This window comes from Salvelinus fontinalis, chromosome 30 (genome assembly GCF_029448725.1).
Source record: "Salvelinus fontinalis isolate EN_2023a chromosome 30, ASM2944872v1, whole genome shotgun sequence".
NCBI classification, from domain to species: Eukaryota; Metazoa; Chordata; class Actinopteri; order Salmoniformes; family Salmonidae; genus Salvelinus; species Salvelinus fontinalis.
The window spans coordinates 24,148,941-24,175,457 of record NC_074694.1 but is presented as its reverse complement, the minus strand read 5'-3'; the positions used below and the strand labels follow the sequence as shown (position 1 = coordinate 24,175,457).

The 26,517-nt window shown below is 41.7% G+C and overlaps 1 protein-coding gene and 1 long non-coding RNA gene across 2 annotated transcripts; one reads left to right on the top strand and one right to left on the bottom strand.

The window, feature by feature from the left end:
- Positions 1–1,030: 1,030 nt before the first annotated feature.
- tmem101 (transmembrane protein 101) lies at positions 1,031–12,127 on the top strand. The gene is made up of 4 exons (XM_055890122.1): positions 1,031–1,570; positions 9,393–9,573; positions 9,926–10,072; positions 10,387–12,127. Exons 1-4 carry the CDS (start codon positions 1,377–1,379, stop codon positions 10,693–10,695), a joined length of 831 nt encoding a protein of 276 aa, XP_055746097.1. The 5' UTR covers positions 1,031–1,376; the 3' UTR covers positions 10,696–12,127.
- Positions 12,128–15,582: 3,455 nt separating this feature from the next.
- LOC129828862 (uncharacterized) lies at positions 15,583–24,874 on the bottom strand. The gene is made up of 2 exons (XR_008755309.1): positions 18,703–24,874; positions 15,583–17,712 (listed from the first exon to the last, which is right to left on the bottom strand). It is a non-coding gene; the product is annotated as an uncharacterized LOC129828862 (long non-coding RNA).
- Between the last annotated feature and the right edge of the window lie 1,643 nt (positions 24,875–26,517).

Here is a 26,517-nt window from a genome sequence, read left to right as displayed (position 1 = left end):
CATCAAGGATCTCTCTGTACTTTGTTCCGTTCATCTTTCCCTCGATCCTGACTAGTCTCCCAGTCCCTGCCACTAAAAAACGTCCTCACAGCATGATGCTGCCACCACCATGCTTCACCGTAGTGATGGTGCCAGGTTTCCTCCAAACGTGACGCTTAGCATTCAGACCAAAGAGTTCATTCTTGGTTTCATCCGACCAGAGAATCTTGTTTCTTATGGTCAAAGTCCTTTAGGTGCCTTTTGGCAAACTCCAAGCGGCCTGTCATGTGCCTTTTACAGAGGAGTGGCTTCCATCTGGCCATTCTACCATAAAGGCCTGATTGGTGTAGTGCTGCAGAGATGGTTGCCCTTCTGGAAGGTTCTTCCATCTCCAAAGAGGAACTCTGGAGCTCTGTCAGAGTGACCATTGGGTTTTTGGTCACCTCCCTGACCAAGGCTCTTCTCTCCCCATTTGCTCAGTTTGGCCAGCTCTAGGAAGAGTCTTGGTGGTTCCAAACTTCCTCCACTTAAGAATGATGGAGGCCACTGTGTTCTTGGGGACCTTCAATGGTGCAGAAATGTCTTGGTACCCTTACCCTGATCTGTGCCTCGACACAATCCTGTCTCTGAGCTTTATGGACAATTGCTTCGACCTCATGGCTTGGTTTTGCACTGTCAACTGTGGGACCTTTTATATAGACAAGTGTGTGCTTTTCCAAATCATGTCCAATCAATTTAATTTATCACAGATGTACTCCAATCAAGATGTAGAAACATCTCAAGGATGATCAATGGAACCAGGATGCACCTGAGCTCAATTTCGAGTCTCATAGCAAAGGGTCTGAATACTTACATTTTTAAATTTGCAAAAATTTCTAAACCTTTTCACCTTGTCATTATGGGGTATTGTGTGTAGATTGATGGAAAACATGTATTTTAGCAATTTTAGAATAAGGCTAATGTAATTAAATGTATAAAAGGGGAAGGGGTCGGCATACCTTCCGAATGCACTGTATATGAAGTAGTTCTAAAATATCCAGAAGCAAAAATTAATTGTGAAAACATTATTGGAACATTACCTACCGCTAAGTTTTATGGGTATTATGATGTGTCCACTGTGCCGTTTTTATAGAGCCTCCTACGATGCAGAAAATTGCTGCAGGATGAATTTGGTGAAGAGCAACTGCAGAAACTTGCAGTCAACTTCATGACCTTTGACATGGTTTTTGTAAAGTTCATGCAGTCGACAAGCCAGACAATTTGTATCCCCATAATGCATCACAATTTGATAGGCGACAAAAGTGATTCGCTTGGACGTGCCCATGCGGTGCTGCTCGTGGAAATGTCGTTGCGCGGAGTCTATCTTTAATGTAATATGGTAAACTTTTATTTTGAAAATGATCGACAATTCTAGACAGGAAGTTGTGGCCCACTGCTGGTGTAACACTGTAGTAACAATAATGGCTGCCCCTAGCAGTAAGCAAGTTCTCCGGCGCCTCTGTCAATTTGGCGCCTTTATTTTGACACGATTTGGTTTCTGGAACTGCTTTACAATGCTGATGCTCTTTGCGGAGCGCGCGGATGTAAAAAGGTAAGCGTGGTGGATATGTATGTGAGTACTGGTCACGTTTCTGCAGACGTCGGCTAGCCGCTAATCGGCTAACAGAGGGTTGGCTTTACAGCGTCACTTTGCTTGTTAGTTGAGCTACATTATTGACAGACATATTTACTACACTAGTGTGGCTTTTCTATGCCAGGTACCGTTTTCTGGGTTATGAACGTGGTCACCTGGTTGTGTAAAAGAACATAAAACTACAGAAGCTACAACTTCCGGGATTGTGAGCCATCTGGCTCTAGTTATGGCAGGGTGATATTTCTGTCATCTTTAAATAGGAGTGCACCACCCTGTAATCTAGCTGGTGGAGTCTCCAGTTACCTTGCTTTGATCAAGTCATATGGTCTACTACTGTAAATATATAGTAACAGTGACTGCGTGGCATATCTTCTCACATGGCATATAAACCATTCATTCATGTATTATTGTTTTTTTTAGAAGAATGCCAAGTCCTTAATATTTTAGTCACTAAGGAGATGCTTTATCCAGAGCGATTTACAGTTAGTGTATTCAGTTTAAAGTGGAACTGACAGCATTTTAACATTAAGTCATATTAAAATCTGTTCATATACACCCCCAGGTGTAATAATATTACATGTTTTTTTTATTACATTTTCTGACAAGCCAGCACTATATGGTAATTTTCATAAATTCATAGAATGTTTGGGAATTACGTATAGTACAGCATTTGTGAAAATTCTATAGCAATATAGAGTGGGAGGTGGCTGTTTTGTTTGGGCAATTTAACAGACACTGCAGTAAATAAAACCTAATTAAAAACACCTGTCTTGTCCAGGACTGGAGTCTACACAGACCAGTGTGCCATATCCAATCAGAACTACAGTAGGCCTATATGCAAATAAACCATTTGCCACATGGGCCTGCCATCATTAACTTTGAACTGGATTGTGTGTTTACATGAAGTAGCAACAGAGCAACTTTAGATCATTAGAACGCATTCACAAAATACACCTGAATAGATTTCTGCAAATATATAAATACCACAGGAGTCCTCTTATATTTGGGAACTTCAGTCCTATTGATCAAACAACCAGTTATGCACATCAACAAATCACATTTTATTGGCCACACACACATGGTTAGCAGATGTTACTGCGAGTGTAGCGAAATGCTTGTGCTTCTAGTTCCGACAGTGCAGCGATATCTAACAATTCCACAACTACCTTACACACATCTAGGTAAAAGAATGGAATAAGAATATATACATATAAATATATGGTTGAGAAATTACAAAGCGGCTTAGGCAAGATGCAATAGATGGTATAAAATACAATGTATACAGTTGAAGTCGGAAGTTTACATTCACCTTAGCCAAATACATTTAAACTCAGTTTTTCACAATTCCTGACATAGTAAGAATTCCTTGTCTTCGGTCAGTTAGGATCACCACTTTTATTTAAAAAATGTGAAATGTCAGAATAATAGTAGAGATTTATTTCCACTTTTATTTCCTTCATCACGTTCCCAGTGGGTTAGAAGTTTACATACACTCAATTAGTATTTGGTAGCATTGCCTTTAAATTGTTTAACTTGGGTCAAACGTTTCAGGTAGCCATCAACAAGCTTCCCACAATAAGTTGGGTGAATTTTGGCCTATTCCTCCTGACAGAGCTGGTGTAATTGAGTCAGGTTTGTAGGCCTCCTTGCTTGCACACGCTTTTTCAGTTCTGCCCACACATTTTTTTTTCTTCTTTTCTTTAAAAAAATATATATTTTACCCCCTTTTCTCCCCAATTTTTCGTGGTAGCCAATCGCTAGTAATTTCTATCTTGTCTCATCGCTACAACTCCCGTACGGGCTCGGGAGAGACGAAGGTCGAAAGCCATGCGTCCTCCGAAGCACAACCCAACCAAGCCGCACTGCTTCTTAACACAGCGCGCCTCCAACCCGGAAGCCAGCCGCACCAATGTGTCGGAGGAAACACCGTGCACCTGGCCCCCTTGGCTAGCGCGCACTGCGCCCGGCCCGCCACAGGAGTCGCTGGAGCGCGATGAGACAAGGATATCCCTACCGGCCAAACCCTCCCTAACCCGGACGACGCTAGGCCAATTGTGCGTCGTCCCACGGACCTCCCGGTTGCGGCCGGCTGCGACAGAGCCTGGGCGCGAACCCAGAGACTCTGGTGGCACAGCTAGCGCTGCAATGCAGTGCCCTAGACCACTGCTCCACCCGGGAGGCCCCTGCCCACACTTTTCAATGGAATTCAGGTCAGGGCTTTGTGATGGCCACTCCAATACCTTGACTTTGTTGTCCTTGGACCATTTTGCCACAACTTTGGAAGTATGCTTGGGGTCATTGTCCATTTGGAAGACCAATTTGCGACCATACTTTAACTTCCTGACTGATGTCTTGAGATGTTGCTTCAATATATCCACATCATTTATCTTCCTCATGGTGCCATCTATTTTGTGAAGTGCACCAGTCCCTCCTGCAGCAAAGCACCCCCACAACATGATGCTGCCACCCTGTGCTTCACAGTTGGGATGTTGTTCTTCGGCTTGCAAGCCTCCCCCTTTTTCCTCCAAACATAACGATGGTCATTATGGCCAAAGAACTGTTCTATTTTTGTTTCATCAGATCACAGAACATTTCTACAAAAAGTACAATCTTTGTCCCCATGTGCAGTTGCAAACCATAGTCTGGCTTTTTTTATGGCGGTTTTGGAGCAGTGGCTTCTTCCTTGCTGAGCAGCCTTTCAGGTTATTTCGATATAGGACTGGTTTTACTGTGGATATAGATACTTTTGTATCTGTTTCCTGCAGCGTCTTCACAAGGTCCTTTGCTGTTGTTCTGGGATTGATATGCACTTTTTGCACCAAAATACGTTCATATCTAGGAGACAGAACGTGTCTCCTTCCTGAGCGGTATGACGGCTGCGTGGTGTCATGGTGTTTATAATTGCGTACTGTTGTTTGTACAAATGAACGTGGTACCTTCAGGTGTTTGGAAATTGCTACCAAGGATGAGGTCTTGGCTGATTTCTTTTAATTTTCCCATGATGTCAAGCAAAGAGGCACTGAGTTTGAAGGTAGGACTTGAAATACATCTGCAGATACACTTCCAATTGACTCAAATTATGTAAATGATCCCATCAGAAGCTTCTAAAGCCATGACATTTTCTGGAATTTTCCAAGCTGTTTAAAGGCACAGTCAACTTATTGTATGTAAACTTCTGACCCACTGGAATTGTGATTAAGTGAAAAAAATCTGTCTGTAAACAATTGTTGGAAATATTACTTGTGTCATGCACGAAGTAGATGTCCTAACCGACCTGCCAAAACCTATAGTTTGTTAACATGAGATTTGTGGAGTGGTTGAAAAACAAGTTTTAATGACTCCAACCTAGGTGTATGTAAACTTCCAACTTCAACTGTACATATGAGATGAGTAATGCAATATATGTAAACATTGTTAAAGTGGCATTATTAAAGCGACTAGTGATCCATTTATTAAAGTGTCCAATGATTTCAAGTCTGTATTTAGGCAGCCTCTGTGGTAGTGATGGATGTTTAACAGTCTGATGGCCTTGAGAAAGCTGTTTCTCAGTCTCTTCTGGATGGTAGCGGGGTGAACAGGCAGTGGCTCGGATGGTTGTTGTCCTTGATGATCTTTTTGGCCTTCCTGTGACATCGGCTGCTGTAGGTGTCCTGGAGGGCAGGTAGTTTGCCCCTGGTGATGCGTTGTGCAGATCAAACCACCCTTTGGAGAGCCTTGTGGTTGAGGGCGGTGCAGTTGCCTTACCAGGCGGTGATGCAGCCCGACAGGATGCTCTCAGTTGTGCTAGCCAGAGCGAGATGAGCGAAAAATCTAACGAGCAAACATTAGATAAACCATCTCAAACTCTAGTTGGCCTTTAAAATTGTTAGCCTTTAAAATTGCACCGATAAACGATTTGGAATAGTAGCCTGCTCGCCCTTCTGCAGCTTGCCTGCCCATGCATGACTGTCCCAACCCACATTTTTACAACTGAATGGGAACTTCTCTGCCTGCCCGCCCATTTGATCGATGCCAAAATACATTTGACTGACAACTAAGGGTGCGGTCGTAAATTGCCTTTAGTGTGTCAGTGCTCTCTGGTTCGTTCCTAAGTTCAGAGCGTCGTCAGTGTCTGTTCATAAATTCACACTGGACGCTCAACTTTAGCTACCTGGCTAAAGTTGGCTAGCTTGTGAGCTACAGTCCTTCGACACAAATGAGAGAACACCTCATTCTGGCCATTTCACTCGCCCTGGCAGAGCTGGTTAGACTGTTTACAGGTTATCAAGAGCGTTAGTGACCAACTGCTGCTGGCAACAATTTAATAACTTTTTGTGCAGACTTTTACTGAAACCAGTCATATTCAGCGGATGTTGTGCGTTTGTAAAATCATCAGGTATTCTGCGCTCTGGCACACTTAACCGAGAGTGCTCTGAAATCGAAGTAGAAAGCCTGAGTGAATTTACGAACACACCCTGAAAAAGTCGTTCAACATAACTAGCTATCAAAGCAATTCACATTTCCATGTGATTTGTCACATGCGCCGAATACAACAGGTGTAGACATTACAGTGAAATGCTTACTTACAAGCCCTTAACCAACAAATGCAGTTTTAAGAAAATCCCTAATTTCTTGCTAGCTAACCAAATGACACCTGCATCTCTAGCTGAGCCACTGAAAAACGCTGAGGGGGAAAAAGGTCACTCACCCACTGCTCCAATGACATGACACCCTCCCAGCAGCTAGCTAGCTAACGTTATGCTCTGTGATTTTTAGCTTGCTAAATAAATAATTATATAAATATACGCTAGCTTATTTGCAACATTGACTGACTTGTGATCATTGCCCTTGCTATTTTGATTTGTATTGCCATTCCCAGTCTTAGTTACATTTGTCAGTTTTTGTCCAAAATATTAAGTAATTGAATCTAAAACAGTGCATCCTGACTGGGTGGAGTCAGGAAACGATGTACCAGGCCAGCTGTGATTTATAACCTGAGAGCAATATTTTTTGGACCACCAAGAAATGTATTGGTGAATTATATTAATCATGCATTGAACTGCATTTATCTATTCTGTCAACTAGGCTTTGGCGGTATCCAGATTGTCATACCGACCTTGTGCCATACCGGGATATTGGTAACCCCACTGATGCTCAGTAATCCGAATGTTAGCAAAGCTAACAAGTACATGTCAAATCCCATAGAGAATGCTAATGAGCTATATTGAAAATGTTTGTACATTTTCTGACCTAAACAACACAAGTAACTCAAACTACAGTTTTCTGCACGCACAAAGCAAATATTAGCCATCAAGGCTCATGATTAGAGGTCGACCGATTATGATTTTTCAATGCCTGTACCGATTTTGGTCCTCCAATAAAAGACGATACCGATTAATTGGCTGATTTTTTTTAATTTTTTTTATATATATATATATATATTTGTAATAATGACAATTACAACTAATGAATGAACACTTATTTTAACTTAATATAATACATCAATAAAATCAATTTAGTTTCAAATAAATATTGAAACATGTTCAATTTGGTTTAAATAATGTCAAAACAAAGTGTTGGAGAAGAAAGTAAAAGTCCAATATATGCCATGTAAAAAAGCTAACGTTTAAGTTCCTTGCTCAGAACATGAGAACATATGAAAGCTGGTGGTTCCTTTTAACATGAGTCTTCAATATTCCCAGGTAAGAAGTTTTAGGTTGTAGTTATTATAGGACTATTTCTCTCTATACCATTTGTATTTCATATACCTTTGACTATTGGATGTTCTAATAGGTACTTTAGTATTGCCAGCCTAATCTCGGGAGTTGATAGGCTTGAAGTCATAAACAGCGCAATGCTTGAAGCATTGCGAAGAGCTTCTGGCAAACGCAGTAAAGTGCTGTTTGAATAAATGCTTACGAGCCTGCTGCTGCCTACCACCGCTCAGTCAGACTGCTCTATCAAATCATAGACTTAATTATAATATAATAACACACAGAAATACGAGCCTTAGGTCATTTAATATGGTCAAATCCGGAAACTATCATTTAGAAAACAAAATGTTTATTCTTTCAGTGAAATACGGAACCGTTCTGTATTTTATCTAAACGGGTGGCATCCATAAGTCTAAATATTGCTGTTACATTGCACAACCTTCAATATTATGTCATAATTACGTAAAAATCTAGCAAATTAGTTCGCAACGAGCCAGGCGGCCCAAACTGTTGCATATACCCTGATTCTGCGTGCAATGAACGCAAGAGAAGTGACACAATTTCCTAGTTTAATATTGCCTTCTAACATTAATTTATTTTAACTAAATATGCAGGTTTTAAAAATATATACTTATGTGCATTGATTGTAAGAAAGGCATTGACGTTTATGGTAAGGTACATTCGTGCAACGATTGTTTTTTTCTCTCGCAAATGCGCTTTTGTTAAATCATCCCCCGTTTGGCGAAGTTGGCTGTCTTTGTTAGGAAGAAATAGTCTTCACACAGTTCGCAACGAGCAAGGCGGCCCAAACTGCTGCATATACCCTGACTCTGTTGCACACAATGCAAGAGAAGTGACACAATTTCCCTAGTTAAAAGAAATTCATGTTAGCAGGCAATATTAACCAAATATGCAGGTTTAAAAATATATACTTGTGTATTGATTTTAAGAAAGGCTTTGATGGTTATGGTTAGGTACACATTGGTGCATCGTGAATGCGCTTGTTAAATTACCCGTTTGGCGAAGTAGGCAGTGATTCAATGATAAATTAACAGGCACTGCATTGATTATATGCAACACAGGACAAGCTAGATAAACTAGTAATATCATCAACCATGTGTAGTTAACTAGTGATTATGTTAAGATTGATTGTTTTTTATAAGATATGTTTAATGCTAGCTAGCACCTTACCTTGGCTCCTTGCTGCACTCACATAACAGGTAGTCAGCCTGCCACGCAGTCTCCTCGTGGAGTGCAATGTAATCGACCATGATCGGTGTCCAAAAATGACGATTTACCGATTGTTATGAAAACTTTAAATCGGCCCTAATTAATCGGCCATTCCGATTAATCGGTCGACCTCTACTCATGATTACTGTTACCAAGCAAATTATTAAATTTGAAAGCACGTAAACACTTAACTGTCTAGCTACTAAATTAGCAAACCAAATGCACAACTGCAGAGCATTTAGCACATTTTAGACAGTTAATTGAATAGTTATAAGATATGTAGCTGGCAAACAGTTGTGACTCAAGGCCCCGGTCTCTTATCGTGTGCTTGACTGGGGACTACAGTAAACTTCACAATGTGACAGCTGAAATGAAGAACACATTGTTCTTTATCTCCTAACATATTGCACAAGTTGACTGCAGGTATTTACTTAAAGTAGCTACAATTATTCAAAATGTATTAAACTTGAAATAGTTTCAATGGTATTGAAAACCATCCCATGGCTTTTTCCAAATACCCCGGTGTGTGTATACACAGTAAACCACCCGAGACTACTGCCAACAATGCCTTACTGTACGTCATGGAATTGAGTCAAATATAACCTATTTTTATAACCTCTTATAAAGGTGGTTTTGTAGCATAAACTGATTGTATGTTTGTTTCATATCTGCAAAGTAGTTAAAACGCTGTCAGTTCCACTTTAAGGTAGCTAAGTGAGATATTCATTGTCTTTGGAGGTATGAAATCATAGTTATTGTTAACCATGAGTGTGATCAATTACTTGATTTGAACAATGATTTTTGAATATTTAACCATTTCAGTTTTGTATTATATGTGCTTTTTTCTTAATCTCCAGGAAACCTGACATCCAGGTTCCCTACTTGTACTTTGACATGGGGGCATCAGTTCTTTGTGCCAGCTTCATGTCCTTTGGGGTGAAGAGGAGGTGGTTTGCACTGGGGGCCGCCATACAGTTAGCTATCAGCACCTACGCTTCTTATATTGGTGAACAAGTGCACTATAGTGACTGGCTGAAGGTGAGTACTGCCTGTGAGGAGGAGTAGATAGTGTGACAACCACAGCTGAAGTATCCTGGGGGTAAGAAATGTTTTGTGGAGAGTGACAACTCTGTCTACATTGAGAACTGTGCATTGTGAAGGAATGACACCACCTGTCGAAAGACAATGAATAGTGGGCTCTATTTAGTCATAACTTATTATGGGTTAATACTGGGTGCTGGGCCCAAAAAAACTGACATGACTAAGATGATCCTATTTTAGGATGAATTAAAACATTGTGTTGAAGAAATGTAGTAAGTGTTTGCATCCCCCCTTCACTACATCTCTAGGAATGCTCAACTGACCTTCTGTGTCTTGTGTGATCCTGTAGGTAAGGATGTACTCCAGAACCCTGGCTATCATCGGGGGTTTCCTGGTCCTAGCCAGTGGTGCGGGGGAGGTATACAGACAGAAACATCGCACCAGATCGCTGCAGTCCACCGGACAGGTCTTCATAGGGGTCTACCTCATCTGTATGGTAAGACAAACAACCTACTTCAGTGATTTAGCTACAGTGTTTGACCTAGAAAGAAGCACTCTGATGGGAATCCCCTTCCTCCATCCTTAAAATCAATTATTGCAGACCTAGAAACCCGGATATCAAAAGGCCTAGATTTTCCCTGATTTAAATAGCCCAGTGTCAAGTTTGACATTTGTGTCCTAATCAGATATGAGAGCGAGAGAGATCAAATCATTGTACAAATAGGTGCAATAAACTGAATGGTGAGTCCAACAAATATACAGTAGCAGCCTAAATAACAACTCAATGCAGCGCTGTGTTCCCTCCACCAGGTGTACTCCCTCCAGCACAGTAAAGAGGACAGGATGGCCTACCTGAATCACATCCCTGGTGGGGAGATCACCTTAATGCTACTGGTGGTGCTGTTTGGAGTGCTGGCCCTGGCCTTCCTCTCTGGCTGTTATATCCGCCTAGCTTCACAGATCCTGGCCGTGGTCCTGCCCCTCATCCTGCTATTCATCGACGGTAACCTGGGCTACTGGCACAACACGCGCCATGTAGAGTTCTGGAACCAGTTGAAGCTGATGGGGCATAACGTGGGTATTTTCGGGGCTGTGCTGATTCTGGCTACAGACGGTTGAATGGAATGGACACCTTGGCAGACTATCAGAAGAGAGGCCACTACTTAACATGTGACTGAAGCTACATTTAGTGTTTCAAATGGCACCCTATTCCCTATATATTGCACTACTTTTGACCAAAGCTTTGGCCAAAGTAGTGCATTATATTGGGAATAGGGTGCCACCTGGTCAAAAGTAGTGCACTATATTGGGAATAAGGTGCCATGTGAGACTTATACAGTCTTTTTGGATCCTCAGATGAACTGATCCTCACTTACAGCAGGAGATAAATGGTGATTTGACTATAATCCCTGCCTGACAGACAGCCATGTGGGTAGACCTTATCGTTAACTACTTGTCCAACTTTGTTTCTGCAAAAAATAGTTTTTTTAATACTGAACAAAAATATATAACGCAACAATTAACTATTTTACAGTTCATATAAGGAAATCAGTCAATTCAAATAAATAAATTAGGCCCTAACCTATGGATTTAACAGGGGGGGGGGCATAGGCCCACCCACTGTGGAGCCAGACGCAGCCAATCAGAATATGTTTTTCCCCACAAAAGGGCTTTATTACAGACAGAAATACTCAGTTTCAACAGCCGTCTGGGTGGCTGGTCTCAGACGATCCCACAGGTGAAGAAGCTGGATGTGGAGGTCCTGGGCTGGCATGGTTACACGTGGGTCTGCGGTTGTGTGGCCCATTGGACGTACAGCCAAATTCTCTAAAACGATGTTGGAGGTGGCTTATGGAAGGGAAATGAACATTAAATTATCTGGAAAGAGCTCTAGTGGACATTCCTGTAGTCAGCATGTCAATTGCACGCTCCCTCAAAACTTGAGACATTATGTTGTTTGACACAACTGCACATTTTAAAGTGGTCTTTTATTGTCCCCGGCACAAGGTGTACCTGTATAATGATAATGCTGTTTAATCAGCTTCTTGATATGCCACACCTGTTATGTGGATGGATTATCTCGGCAAAGGAGAAAGGCTCACTAACAGGGATGTAAACAAATTGAGAGAAATTAGATTTGTGAGTATGGAACATTTCTGGGATCTTTTATTTCAGTTTTACATGTTGCATTTATATTTTTGTTCAGTATATTTAACTTATAGCTAGAATTATGTAAAAAATAAATTATGTTTTGAAACCTGGTATTTAGATATGGCTATAGCAGATTTCAGTTTGAGTATTTGGGGAGTTATTATATCGTGGTTTAGTTGTCAAATGTTTTACTGCAATTTATGGTAAGAAATTAGGGGTAACTTGACATTTTGCATATTTCCTATCAAATAATAGAACTACAGTGTACTCCTTTTGTACCTAATGCAAATGAATATAGGATCATATTTATTTTTGAATATCATTTGTTTCCATTCCTGACGACATTCCTGAGTGTAGGTTGTCATACAACTAAATAAACAACTACTGGTTTGGTTTTGTATATTCTGTATTCTGTGTATATTCACTTTTCACAATAGTATTTAATTATTTATCAAGCTGTATTTTTATGCACAATGAAATCAGAAAAGACCTGACGGTTGTCATTAGTTACCACAGTAACAAAGTCATAAACCCGGCCTATTTCTACAATGTCTCTTAAAATCAGATTTTAAACCTAAACTTAACCACACGGCTAAATTTATGACTAACCTTAAATTAAGACCAAAAAGCTCATTTTTACTACAGCCAATTTTAACTGTGTCAGTGGTAACTAGTGATTACCTGAATTCATGGACAAATGGTAGAAATATCCAGGGGTGTCATGTACCTCAAAAATCTGAGGGGGCACAAAGTATGTGAGGATGGCTGGGGGATGGTCCAGGGGGGCTAGGCCCCCCCACCCTGTTGGGAAGTTGGATAAAATAAATGTAGTCCTGCTTTGTGGCATTTCGTGAAGACTGTTATACTGATCACACTATGCGTTTTTGTGCGTGTAGATATGGTTGTCCTTGTTCGATAGAGCCATTGGATGTCTTTCAGCGAGGTTCCTATCAGAGGATGAATGGCTAAATATACAAGCTGACATTTTTTCCAGTCTCTGAAAGACTACAACTCGGGTGGGGCGGTGCTTCGTGCTCTGGCCACATCCCTCCCCCAAGGCTGGCTTTTTTTAAATGAACACAATCCTTTGGGCAAAACTGAAGGACCTGACCAGACGGCAATGACTTCAAGTAATTCCTTTCATCAACATGAATTTGACAAGGGAGCATTGTTTGATGTTCTATTAGCTACTTGGTGACATTTAACCATGTTTCAACCAGATATAGTGAAGCGGATTGGAAATTGAAGACTTGGATTTAGCTAGAAGCTCATTTACAGCTGATGCCAGCACCAAGAGGGCAGATACAGTGGCTAAGTAAGTTATTTTTCCTGCAAGCCACCTGCTAGCTAACTTTAGTTAATCTACTGACACCCATAGTGTGTATTGCTGGCTAACATACTACTGTGTAACAGTGGGGGGGAATCAAATACCTTTTCTGTTTGCTAACTTAGCTATCCTGCTAGACTAGTTAGCTACCTAAGTAACTAGAGGTAGTCATATGACAAAATGAAGCGGTTTTACAAATTGGACATCTATTGTATCTAAATTGTATAACCTCTTCTCTTTACTCCTAGATATAGCTACTAATGGGGCTAAGCTGCCTTCCATCCAGGACCTTTACACTAGGCGGTGTCAGAGGAGGGCCCTAAAAATTGTCAAAGACCCCAGCCACCCCAGTCATGAACTGTTCTCTCTACTATCGCATGGCAAGCGGTACTGGAGTACCAAGTCTAGGACAAATAGGCTTCTCAACAGTTTTTACCCCCAAGCCATAAGACTCCTGAACAGGTAATCAAATGGCTCCCCGGACTATTTGCATTGTGTGCCCCCCAACCCCTCTTTTACACTGCTGCTACTCTCTGTTTATCATATATGCATAGTCACTTTAACTATACATTAATGTACATACTACCTCAATTGGCCCGACCAACCAGTGCTCCCGCACACTGGCTAACCGGGCTCTCTGCATTGTGTCCCACCACCCACCAACCCCTCTTTTACACTACTGCTACTCTCTGTTCATATATGCATAGTGACTTTAATCATATCTACATGTACATACTACCTCAATCAGCCTGACTAACCGGTGTCTGTATGTAGCCTCGCTAATGTTATTTTTTACTGTTTTATTTCTTTACTTACCTAACACCTTTTTTGCACTATTGGTTAGAGCCTGTACGTTTTCACTGTTGTATTCGGCACGCGTGACAAATAAACTTTGATTTGATTAAACAGGAAGCTACTAAGTTACAACCAGACCCCTAAAGCTAGGTTTACCAGCAAACGTTACCACGACGGAAGTTGGCTAGCTAGTTATACTGATGCCTGCTAACTTATGCGCCATGCCTTGCGTTTGTAACTTGTTAGCAAACGTGTAACATCAGCAACTGTAAATCATTTTAGTAGCTAGTTATATAACAATTGTGTTGACATTGACATGCATCCACATTCACAATCATAACCAATCTCACAAAATGTATAGGTTTGACGCAAGATAGGGTTCCACACGGATGTAAATAACAATTATTGGCTATCCAGCTAGCTAAGTTTACTAGATAAGTGAGAAGAAACAATACAACAATTTACTGTTGTATATCTCAAATTGAAACTGGTTTTACTATAAAAACGATTAGCCTAAGCATGCCTGATAGACATGGCTGTGCATTTAGATACTGTCTGCCTACAGTACCTAGGTACATTTGTACGGACTGTTCACTGTGCAAAGGTTGAGGGTTATGCAAAATTTCTTTCTATTAGCCTAGCTATTGTTCTAAATGTAACATGTATGCATGTTCAACTATTCTTCGCTAATGTTAATGTTATACTGGCACAGTTCAACTGTAATTCAAACTGTTCAATTGAGTACAATTTATTATTTTTTGTCTTGCAGACAATACCGTGTAGTGATTGGGCTTCTTCTTGGAGTGGATTCTATATGGAGAGAAACATAATTCCTTTGCCTGCATGTGTCATTGTAGCAGAACCGTATCTTGTGAACTTTATCCCTCTCAATGGATTGGACATTATGCTGGATTTCAAGCAGATGAGGAGGAGCTGAATGGCAATTTGATCATAACACTCCCACAGCTGTACAAGCATTCCCTTAACTTTACTGCACTGATCATGCTTTATTTTCTTTGTGAAAGGCAATTTCATCATGACTACCTCTACCTTCATCTGCTGATCACCAGTTAGCTACAGACTATTAAACCAAATAATGTGATTTACCCAAATATTGTTGGTGTCCATTACTGGGAGTTACAGGATAGGTACTGTTTGATGTAGCAGAGAATTGTTGACCAACCTTGGTGATGTTGTCTTTGTCCTCGATTTGTGGAAATAGGAGTCTTAAAATGTGTGTCCAGTTGCAGGGAGTCCATTTGAATTTAGAAAATTATCCATTATTAAAATACTTTTTGCACCATGAAGTAACCCAACAATGTGTACGCTGCGATCTTGCCTATTTCAAGTCTTCTGTCATTGATCGAGACAGATGTCTGTCATGACATGTGGCACTTGAAATAGACAAGATGGTGGCGTAAACTTAGTTGGATTACTTCATGGAGCAAAAACAGTATTTATCTGTAAACCTCCCCCAGCCCATTAACTGACAGATCATTATTGTCAATAGTAGCCCTTATCTGCAGAGAGAATGAGGTGGTTGTACAATCTTGTGTTTTCCCTCCCTCATGCACCCCAAATTCTGCCGCTTTGGGGTATTTTTCAGTAAGGTGCTGTGGAAGGTCTCCAGATGACCTTTTCTCTGTAAAACTCAGGTTAAAAGGGGTAGACTACTGTTGATAAAACGTTTACTGTTGACAGGAGAACAAGAGGAGACAATAGGACGAGGTGGATAATTTTATAAAAAGGCCGTTTAATCACATGTAAAGATATCTTAGTAAAATCTTGCAGCAAGGCTCTTTCTTTCTGATTCTTATGGAACCGTCCGGAAAAGAGGGTAGTTTCAACAGTTGTACAGTTTTATATAGACAAGCAAAGTAGGTTGATCTGCGAGTCTGGCCTTCCGATTGGTCGATCTGGGTCTTGGGTAGTCCTGAACAGGCCTGGTGTCCACGTTCCATTGGTTCCTGAGATAGTTCTTTGTCTTGAGCTCCAACCTTGTGTTGTGTGTCTATGGTTATCATGGGGGAGGGGAATTATGTGTGTCTGTAGTTGGTGTCTTAATAAGTCCAGCATATGTCCAAGAGAAATGAGGAGTATGTGTATTTTGTATAAAATATGGCTTATGTTGAAATGTAGTTATTACTAGTTTCCAGTCTCTATTACAATTTCTTACACTACATTTATTACATGGTCTAGAAGGTACACTGGTTCCATCTAACCACCTGAAACACAATTACACAAACATTACCTAATTCATGTTTGTGCCATGCTTACTATAAATTGAGCTCTTAGTTGTCAACTTGTAAATATTTTTGTCAACCTTATGCAGCGGCTGGAAGCAAATACTGGTGGAATACGTTTCTGTACCACCTAAAACACACACCACTAATTGTATTGATCTCTATTAAACTGGCTAGCTTAGCACACCTAATGTGGACATTTCAATATTGTTAGCTTGCTGTTAGCTAGCATCACTAAAGTGGCAGCAAGGTTGCTAGTCTGCTGAGAACCAACAATAAGACTATTTATACACATTCATCATTGTTACGCATGCCCCTAGGAAGAAGGAACACAACACCCTGCTACAACTCAACTCCCTGTGGTGCGAATGTGGTATGGGACCATAGGTGCGAGTAAGGATGACAAAAGGCAGAATTTACTAGGAATTTATTCCTTCACACAGTAATATGGGGAAAGGGGGCTGGACGGAACCAAAGCAAAGAAAGTGAATGTCAAAGGCCCCCCTATCTTACCGGCCTACCACAACTTATCTAACTTCGCACCACCTGGTGCGCTACCCAAAATACAGGGGGTGGTCCGCCCAGGTCTTACCTAGTGTGCATAGACAGTGAATACTACGGGTTATTTATGCCCGCGGGCCTCTTTCCTAAGCACTCCCTAGGTGCCATCCCCTTCCCCCCCTGGGAACAAATGAAACAGAATATTATAAAACAATTTCACAATCAAAAACAGTCCTTTTGTCATAGACATACCTTAGTAGGACCGGCCACAAAATACTGGCAACAAATTATACCTCTGCGCAACAACAAAAACAAAGGACATACTAATCATCTCCCTCTGAGAACAACATCAGCCTCCTCTCAGCAATCTCCTTTCTGAGCAACAGAACACTGGTTTATATAGCTTCAGAAGGAGTTGGAAATTGAAGACAGCTGCGTCCTGACGAGGGGGCGGGGTCAGCTCTCCAATCATCAATGGGGCTGACCAATCAGCTGCTTGGGGAGAATTTCAGGAAGCCATTTCCTGAAACACACTCACAAATACAAACTACAACACAGAAACTGGGGAACGTAACACACCCACCACAAAATATGCAAACAGTTATAAAAAAATAAACGCGTCCCCAGTTACTAAACCCGTGATAGAGCGTCGGCAACCACATTCGCCGAGCCCTTCACATAGGCTATCTGTACATTATATCCTTGTACAATCAGAACCACCGCCTTCCCGCTTATGTACGGACTATCGTCATGTAAATGCAGTTACAAAGTTTGATTATTTTCCTCTACCTCGCTTAGATGACTGCATTGATAGAATTGGCTCTGCTGCTTACATAGTAAGTTATATTTGCTAAAAGGTTATTGGCAGGTGCCTCTGACCTCTCGAGCTTTGGACATCTCAGCTTTCGTTACGCCTGATAACTTCGTACAATACACTGTAATGCCCTTTGGAATGTGTAATGCACCTGCTACTTTTCAGCGCCTAGTTAACATTGTGTTTGCAGATATGCCAAATTGTACTGCTTACCTTGACGATGTGGTGATTCATTCGTCTACTTGGTCTGATCATCTCTCCACTTTGAAAAGTGTGTTTCAGCGGTTGGAGAATGCTTCTTTAACCTCCCTGGGATATGTGGGACGCTAGCGTCCCAACTGGCCAACATCCAGTGAAAATGCAGAGCGCCGAATTCAAATAAATTACTATAAAAATTAAACTTTCATGAAATCACACATTCAATATACCAAATTAAAACTACACTTGTTGTGAATCCAGCCAACGTGTCAGATTTCAAAAATACTTTACGGTGAAAGCAAACGATCCTATCTGATAGCACCACAGTAAACTAACACAGACCATCATATTTCAACCCTCCAGGCACGACACAAAACGCAGAAATAAAGATATAATTCATGCCTTACCTTTGACGAGCTTCTTCTGTTGGCACTCCAATATGTCCCATAAACATCACAAATGGTCCTTTTGTCCAATTAATTCCGTAGATAAATGTCCATTTATTTGGCGCGTTTGATCCAGAAAAACACCGGTTCCAACTTGCGCAACGTGACTACAAAATATCTCAAAAGTTACCTGTAAACTTTTCAAACTACTTTTGTAATACAACTTTAGGTATTTTTTTTACGTAAATAATTGATAAAATTGAAGACGGGATGATCTGTGTTCAATACCGGAGGAACACAAAGTGTACAAAGTCTAAGAAAGAGTACACTTCCCTCGAGCATCATTCTGAACAATGCTACTTCATTTCTCAAAGGGAAAAACCTCAACGAATTTCTAAAGACTGACATCCAGTGGAAGCGATAGGAACTGCAAGAAGGTCCCTTAGAAATCTGGGTTCCCAATGAAAATCCATTAGAGTGACAACAACAAAAATGGTTTGAATGGTTTGTCCTCGGGATTTCGCATGCCAAATAAGTTCTGTTATAGTCACAGACATGATTCAAACAATTTTAGAAACTTCAGTGTTCTCTATCCAACTCTACTAATAATATGCATATCTTAGCATCCTGACATGAGTAGCAGGCAGTTTAATTTGGGCACGCTTTTCATCCAAAATTCCAAATGCTGCCCCCTATCCTAGAGAAGTTAACCCTCAATTTGGCCAAGTGTGAGTTTGGGAAGGCTACTGTGACTTACTTGGGGAAACAAGTGGGACAAGGTCAAGTGCGCCTAGTATCTGGCAAAGTGGAAGCAATTGTTGCTTTTCCTCCCACGACTCGCCGCCAGTTGCGCAGATTCCTGGGGATGGTAGGGTACATTCTGTAAGAATTTCTCGACGGTAGTAGCTCCCCTTTCATCTCAGCTTAGTCCCAAGGTACCATTTTAAGTGGTCCCAGGACTGTAACTATGCTTTTGAATCCGCTAAAGTGCTACTTTGTAGTACCCCAGTGCTTGCCGCCCCCAACTTCGACAAACCTTTTAAGTTGGAGGTAGAAACTAGTATAGTGGGGGTGGGTGCGGTTCTCTTACAGGAAGATGGAGTGGATCGGCCCGTCAGTTTCTTCTCCCGTAAGTTCAACTTGTGTCAGTCAAGGTACTCCACCATTTAACAAGAGACGCTGGCTTTATTGCTAGCCTTACAGTTCTTTGAGGTATATGTGGGCTCCAGTGCCTTGCCTATACTGGTCTTCACAGACCATAATCCTTTAGTGTTTTTGAAGCAACATTGGACTCCCTAAAGTCCTGACGAGGGGGCTGGGTCAGCTCTCCAATCATCAATGGGGCTGACCAATCAGCTGCTTGGGAAGAATTTCAGGAAGCCATGTCCTGAAACACACTCACAAATACACAAACTACAACACAGAAACTGGGGAACGTAACAATCATTGCTACCAACACACAGAGGGAGTTACTAAATAGAATTGTTGATTTAGCTAACGGATTGTTTTCCAGACAAGTGTGGAATAGATGGCTATCAGATTGAGCTACTCTTATTTGCTAACATTAGCTTGCTTATGTTCGCTAATGTTAGTCAAAGATATAACAAACAAACATGTTTACTCTGCTGAAGGTACCAGTCTGTGACTACCATGGCATAGGCAAAATTGACAGTATGTATCCAAAAGATGGCGAGCTAGCTATACGATTTAGCTGATCGCTTTCAAAGTTCAATACAGGACTGTAATGTTAGTCCAACTAGGCTAGCATGCTAGCTAAAGTTGCGATACATCTAATCGACAATCTTCTGTTTTGAAGGGGGAAAATTATGGTATTGCATCACTTCTCAACTGTAGTCGAAATGGATTCCCCATCAGTTCAGCCTGAAAATCCCTCTGATAATCTTTGGTCACCACCGTAAGCATCATTCTTGAGAGCCGCAAGCCACTGGCAGCATCGGGGTAAATCTCTGGTCAGTAGAACAGTGAAAGATGACTTGCACTTGTTTGTAATTAGCACAGCCAGACACAGAATACCACACAGGCATGATGAAAAACGTTAGTGAAAAACAAACATTTTCAAGAAAATCTTGCCTAGAGAAGTTCTGAGATTACTGTGTGTTGGTTGTTCGAAGTAGCTAAACAGTTATCCAAGTTTATGGGCACGCTCCATCTACCTAGCGGGCAGTATCTGCTATGAATACTGGACTTGTGGTTCACTATGAGCAGACGAAAACACAGGAAGTCGAACCTTCCCGATACAGCCAGTGAAAGGAAAATGCTCTCATTCTAGCTTGTGGTTTTGATCATTTTGATGTTGATGACAAAAACGTAATGTTGTTACTATATAATGACTATATGCCGTGGCAGAGCCAGGGTGAAATTTCACTTTGATGTTTAAAAAATAAATAAAAAAAACTGTCAAACTCCTCATTGATTGACCTTACCCTGACTATCTAATACATAAGTAAACTCCGCAAAAAAAGAAACGTCCCCTTTTCAGGACCCTGTCTTTCAAAGATAATTCGTAAAAATACAAATAACTAAACAGATCTTCATTGTAAAGGGTTTAAACACTGTTTTCCATGCTTGTTCAATGAACCATAAACAATTAATGAACATGCAGATGTGGAACGGTCGTTAAGACACTAACAGCTTACAGACAGTAGGCAATTAAGATCACAGTTATAAAAATTTAGGACACTGAAGAAGCCTTTAGAAAGATGCCTGCTCATCTGCGTGAACGTGCCTTAGGCATGCTGCAAGGAGGCATGAGGACTGCAGATGTGGTCAGGGCAATACATTTCAATGTCCGTACTGTGAGATGCCTAAGACAGCGCTACAGGGAGACAGGACGGGCAGCTGATCGTCCTCGCAGTGGCAGACCACGTGTAACACCACGTGCACAGGATCGATGGCAACAACAACTAAGTTACACCAGGAACGCACAATCCGTCCATCAGTGCTCAGACTGTCCGCAATAGGCTGAGAGAGGCTGGACTGAGGGCTTGTAGGCCTGTTGTAAGGCAGGTCCTCACCAGACATCACCGGCAACAATGTCACCTATGGGCACAAACCCACCATCGCTGGACCAGACAGGACTGGCAAAAAGTGCTCTTCACTGATGAGTCATGGTTTTGTCTCACCAGGGGTGATGGTCAGATTTGCGTTTGTCTTCGAAGGAATAAGCGTTACAACGAGGCCTTGTACTCTAGGGCGGGATTGATTTGGAGGTGGAGGGTCCGTCATGGTCTGGGGCGGTGTGTCACAGCATCATCGGACTGAGCTTGTTGTTATTGCAGGCAATCTCAATGCTGTGCGTTACAGGGCAGACATCCTCCTCTCTCATGTGGTAACCTTCCTGCAGGCTCATCCTGACATGACCCTCCAGCATGACAATGCCACCAGCCATACTGCTCGTTCTGTGCGTGATTTCCTGCAAGACAGGAATGTCAGTGTTCTGCCATGGCCAGCGAACTTGGTTCTATTTGTGTCTCATTGTTTTTTAGGAGCATATACCCACGTGAGTGATTGAAAGATGAACTGAGGTCCACACTCCAGTCCAGTTGGTGATGGGAATGCACCTTAAAGTTGGTGGCCAACCGCCATATAAAGTCCAAAGAAGAAGAAGAAGCCTGAAGGAGGAAAGATTACTAGAAGCAAACTCTATTTACCCTTTTATCTGTGGATTAATTGTCGGAGTAGAGGACCTTGTGCATTCCAGGTAAAATAACAACCCTAAATTGCCATAAATGTTTGCTTTTTCGACCTGTCCTCAAATAATAGTTGTTTGAGTTCATCTTGATATTTTAACCTGCGTGTCCGGATCGCAAGCGGTCTGGTCAGCATGTCATTCTAAAATGTATTCAATACATTTTTTCCTCATTCATCTACACAATACCCCATAATGACGATTTATTTATTGCAAATGTATTAAAAATAAAAATAAATACCTTATTTATATAAGCATTGCTCGAAATTGAGCTCAGGTGCATCCTGTTTCCATTGATCATCCTTGAGATGTTTCTACAACTTGATTGGAGTCCACCTGTGGTAAAATCAATTGATTGGACATGATTTGGAAAGGCACACACCTGTCTATAAGCTCCCACAGTTGACAGTGCATGTCAGGGCAAAAACCAAGCCATGAGGTCGAAGGAATTGTCTGTAGAACTCCGAGTCGGGATTGTGTCGAGGCACAGATCGGTCGATGGGTACCAAAAATTGCAGCATTGAAGGTCCCCAAGAACCCAGTGGCCTCCATCATTTTTAAATGGAAGAAGTTTGGAACCACCAAGACTCTTTTTAGAGCTGGCCGCCTGGCCAATCTGAGCAATCGAGGGAGAAGGGCCTTGGTCAGGGAGGTGACCAAGAACCCGATGGTCACTCTGACATTGCTCCAGAGTTCCTCTGTGGAGATGGGAGAACCTTCCAGAAGGACAGCCATCTCTGCAGCACTCCACCAATCAGGCCTTTATGGTAGAGTGCCCTCACGGAAGCCACTTCTCAGCGGTAGGGACAGGGAGACTAGTCAGGGTCGAGGGAAAGATGAATGGAGCGAAGTACAGAGAGATCCTTGAAGAAAACCTGCTCCAGAGCACTCAGGACCTCAGACTAGGGCCAAGGTTCACATTCCAACAGGACAACAACCTTAAGCACAAGGCCAAGACAACGGAGGAGTGGCTTTGGGACAAGTCTCTGAATGTTCTTGAGTGGCCCAGCCAGAGCCTGGACTTGAACCCGATCAAACATCTCTGGAGAGACCTGAAAATAGCTGTGCAGCGACGCTCCCCATCCAACCTGACAGAGATTGAGAGGATCTGCAGAGAAGAATGGGTGAAACTCCCCAAAAACAGGAGTGGCAAGCTTGTACCGTCATACCAAAGAAGACTCAAGGCTGTAATCGCTGCCAAAGGTGCTTCAATAAAGTACTGAGTAAAGGATCTGAATACTTATGTAAATGTGATATCAGTTTATTTTTATACATTTGCAAAAAAAATTACCTATTTTTGCTTTGTTATTATGAGGTATTGTGTGAAGATTGATGAGGGTTGGGGGAAAAAACTATTGAATCAATTTTTGAATAAGGCTAACGAATGCACTGTATGAGACATCTCACAGACACATGTTAGTTAGCTAGTTACACCGCACAAGTATAGTTATTCCAAGACTAATATGAGTCAAAGCCAAAGTCATTCCTTTACTCTCCCCCATCATCATCAAAACAATTCTACAGCTTTTCTTCTAAGAGGCACTGAGCCTAGTTAGCTATACCGTTAGACTACAGTACAGTTTAGGTATAGCAAACTTGGTTATCTTGGCTGGTAGTGGTACTAGCAAGCCCCGTTATGGCCGAATCAATCACCAAATGTTACTGTACTGAACAACACTGCCAGTGTCACACTGACTTGTTTAAAAAGAGAGCTTATATTGCTAGCTAGCTACCGACCACAAAACAACTTACTCGTTTTTCATTTATCCTCCTGAGTCCTGGTCCAGCTGGTCTAGGCTGCCGCCGCTGCTTGATGGTTTTGCAATTATTTTTCTCGCTGTCTCAACTCCTCTAAAGTGTATTCCGGCTGTATGTTCCTATGTAACAGAACATCAAAAATAAAATGTGTCATCCAGCTCTTCTTGGAAAGAGGAATCATCAGAAGCAGCCATTGTAGCTATTTATTTAGCCATCTCGGATAGACAGTGAGTGCATGGTAATATAGCTCCTGTGAACCTGTAAACTAGTACTGCCCCCACTTTGAAAAACCTGCCTTCAAGGGTGGGAACTTGGAAATATGGCTCCCATCAGGCTGTATGTAGTCTTTACAAAGCCAGGGAAATGAGTCAACCAAGATATCCTGCAATGTCCTGGCAGATAGGAATATTGTTAAATCCAATGGACCCAAACTGTTATAGACCTATATCCATCCTGCCCTGCCTTTCTAAAGACTTTGAAAGCCAAGTTAATAAACAGATCACTGACCATTTCGAATCCCACCCTACCTTCTCCACTGTGCAATCCGGTTTCCGAGCTGGTCATGGGTGCACCTCAGCCACGCTCAAGGTACTAAACAATATCATAACCGCCATCGATAAAAGACAGTACTGTGCAGCCGTCTTCATCGACCTGGCCAAGGCTTTCGACTCTGTCAATCACTGCATTCTTATCGGCAGACTCAATAGCCTTGGTTTCTCAAATAACTGCCTCGCCTGGTTCACCAACTACTTCGCAGACAGAGTTCAGTGTGTCATGTCGGAGGGCCTGTTGTCCGGACCTCTGGCAGTCTCTATGGGGGTACCACAGGATTCAATTCTCGGGCCGACTCTTTTCTCTGTATATATCAACGATATATACAGCGGGTGATTCCCTGATCCACCTCTACACAGACGACACCATTCTGTATACATCTGGCCCTTCTTTGGACACTGTGTTAACTAACCTCCAAACGAGCTTCAATGCCATACAACACTCCTTCCGTGACCTCCAACTGCTCTTAAACGCTAGTAAAACTAAATGCATGCTTTTCAACCATTCGCTGCCCGCACCTGCCTGCCCGACTAGCATCACTACTCTGGACGTATGACCTAGAATATGTGGACAACTACAAATACCTAGGTGTCTGGCTAGACCGTAAACTCTCCTTCCAGACTCATATCAAACATCTCCAATCCAAAATCAAATCTAGAATCGGCTTTCTATTTAGCAACAAAGCCTCCTTCACTCACGCCGCAAAACTTACCCTAGTAAAACGGACTGTCCTACCAATCCTCGACTTCGGCGATGTCATCTACAAAATAGCTTCCAATACTCTACTCAGCAAATTGGATGTAGTCTATCACAGTGACATCCGTTTTGTTACCAAAGCGCCTTATACCACCCACCACTGCGACCTGTATGCTCTAGTCGGCTGGCCCTCACTACATATTCGTCGCCAGACCCACTGGCTCCAGTCATCTATAAGTCTATGCTAGGTAAAGCTCCGCCTTATCTCAGCTCACTGGTCACGAGATAATACCCACCTGTAGCACGCGCTCCAGCAGGTATATCTCACTGGTCATCCCCAAAGCCAACACCTCCTTTGGCCGCCTTTCCTTCCAGTTCTCTGCTGCCAGTGACTGGAACGAATTGCAAAAATCGCTGAAGCTGGAGACTTACATTTCCCTCACTAACTTTAAACATCAGCTATCTGAGCAGCTAACCGATCGCTGCAGTTGTACATATTCCATCTGTGAATTGCCCATCCGATCTACCTACCTCATCCCTATATTGTTTTTATTTACTTTGCTGCTCTTTTGCACACCAGTATCACTACTTACACACCATCATCTGCTCATCTATCACTCCAGTGTTAATCTGCTAAATTGTCCTTACTTTGCTACTATGGCCTATTTATTGCCTTACCACCTCATGCCATTTGCACACACTGTATATAGACTCTCTTTTTTTCTATTGTGTTATTGACTGTACGCTTGTTTATTCCATGTGCAACTCTGTGTTGTTTCTGTCGCACTGCTTTGCTTTATCTTGGCCAGGTCACAGTTGTAAATGAGAACTTGTTCTCAACTAGCTTACCTGGTTAAATAAAGGCAAAATTAAAAGAAATATAAAAAATGGCTCTATTGATCAAGGCCAACAATATCTACTTGAAGTTAGCGTGATGTGATCGTGCAATCAGCAAAACACAATAATTGCTCTAAAATATGACACCATTCATTTTTAGATCAGACAGCAGGCTCAATCAAATAGCCAATTGGTTGAACTCTCCCAGGGCGAAAATAAAAAAAATACAGCTATAGTGCAGAATTATGTCTGAAACACCCTCTCATCACTCATAATTATGTCTGAAACACCCTCTCATCACTCATTTACATTTACATTTAAGTCATTTAGCAGACGCTCTTATCCAGAGCGACTTACAAATTGGTGCATTCACCTAATGACATCCAGTGGAACAGCCACTTTACAATAGTGCATCTAAATCTTTTAAGGGGGGGGGGGGGGGCAGAAGGATTGCTTTATCCTATCCTAGGTATTCCTTGAAGAGGTGGGGTTTCAGGTGTCTCATAATTATGTAGGGAGACTAGAAAAACACTCCAAAGTGTCTAGCGGTGAAGTTTCCCTTTAAATCATTTATTTTATTATTTTGTTTTAGCTGGATAAGGTCATTTGAAGCTCAGTTGGTAGAGCTTGGTGCTTGTAACGCCAGGATAGTGGGTTCGATTCCTAAGATCACCCATACGTAAAATGTATGCACACATGATTAATTCTTGGATCAAAGCGTCTGCTAAATGGCATATATAATAAGAGATTTTACTAAATGGCCAAAATATACACATAACAGGTTTTAATACCACTAGACTTTGCTGCCTGGTCAGAAAACCCTCTTTCGGGACAGGGACCTGGTTCCCCTGCAGGTTATATATTTTTTCAATATTTCATTTTTTATTGTTTCAGGACAACACAATAATCAAATTGCACATATTCTGAACTGAAGACAAACAAGATGACATGAAATATCAACCTGGAGGTTGAGG

Bases quoted from the DNA above. Each gene is read 5' to 3' on its own strand.
- tmem101 (XM_055890122.1), top strand. From the start codon at position 1,377: ATGATCGACAATTCTAGACAGGAAGTTGTGGCCCACTGCTGGTGTAAC. The intron at 1,571-9,392 runs GTAAGCGTGGTG...CTTAATCTCCAG, and splicing joins GAGCGCGCGGATGTAAAAAG to GAAACCTGACATCCAGGTTC. The intron at 9,574-9,925 runs GTGAGTACTGCC...GTGATCCTGTAG, and splicing joins ACTATAGTGACTGGCTGAAG to GTAAGGATGTACTCCAGAAC.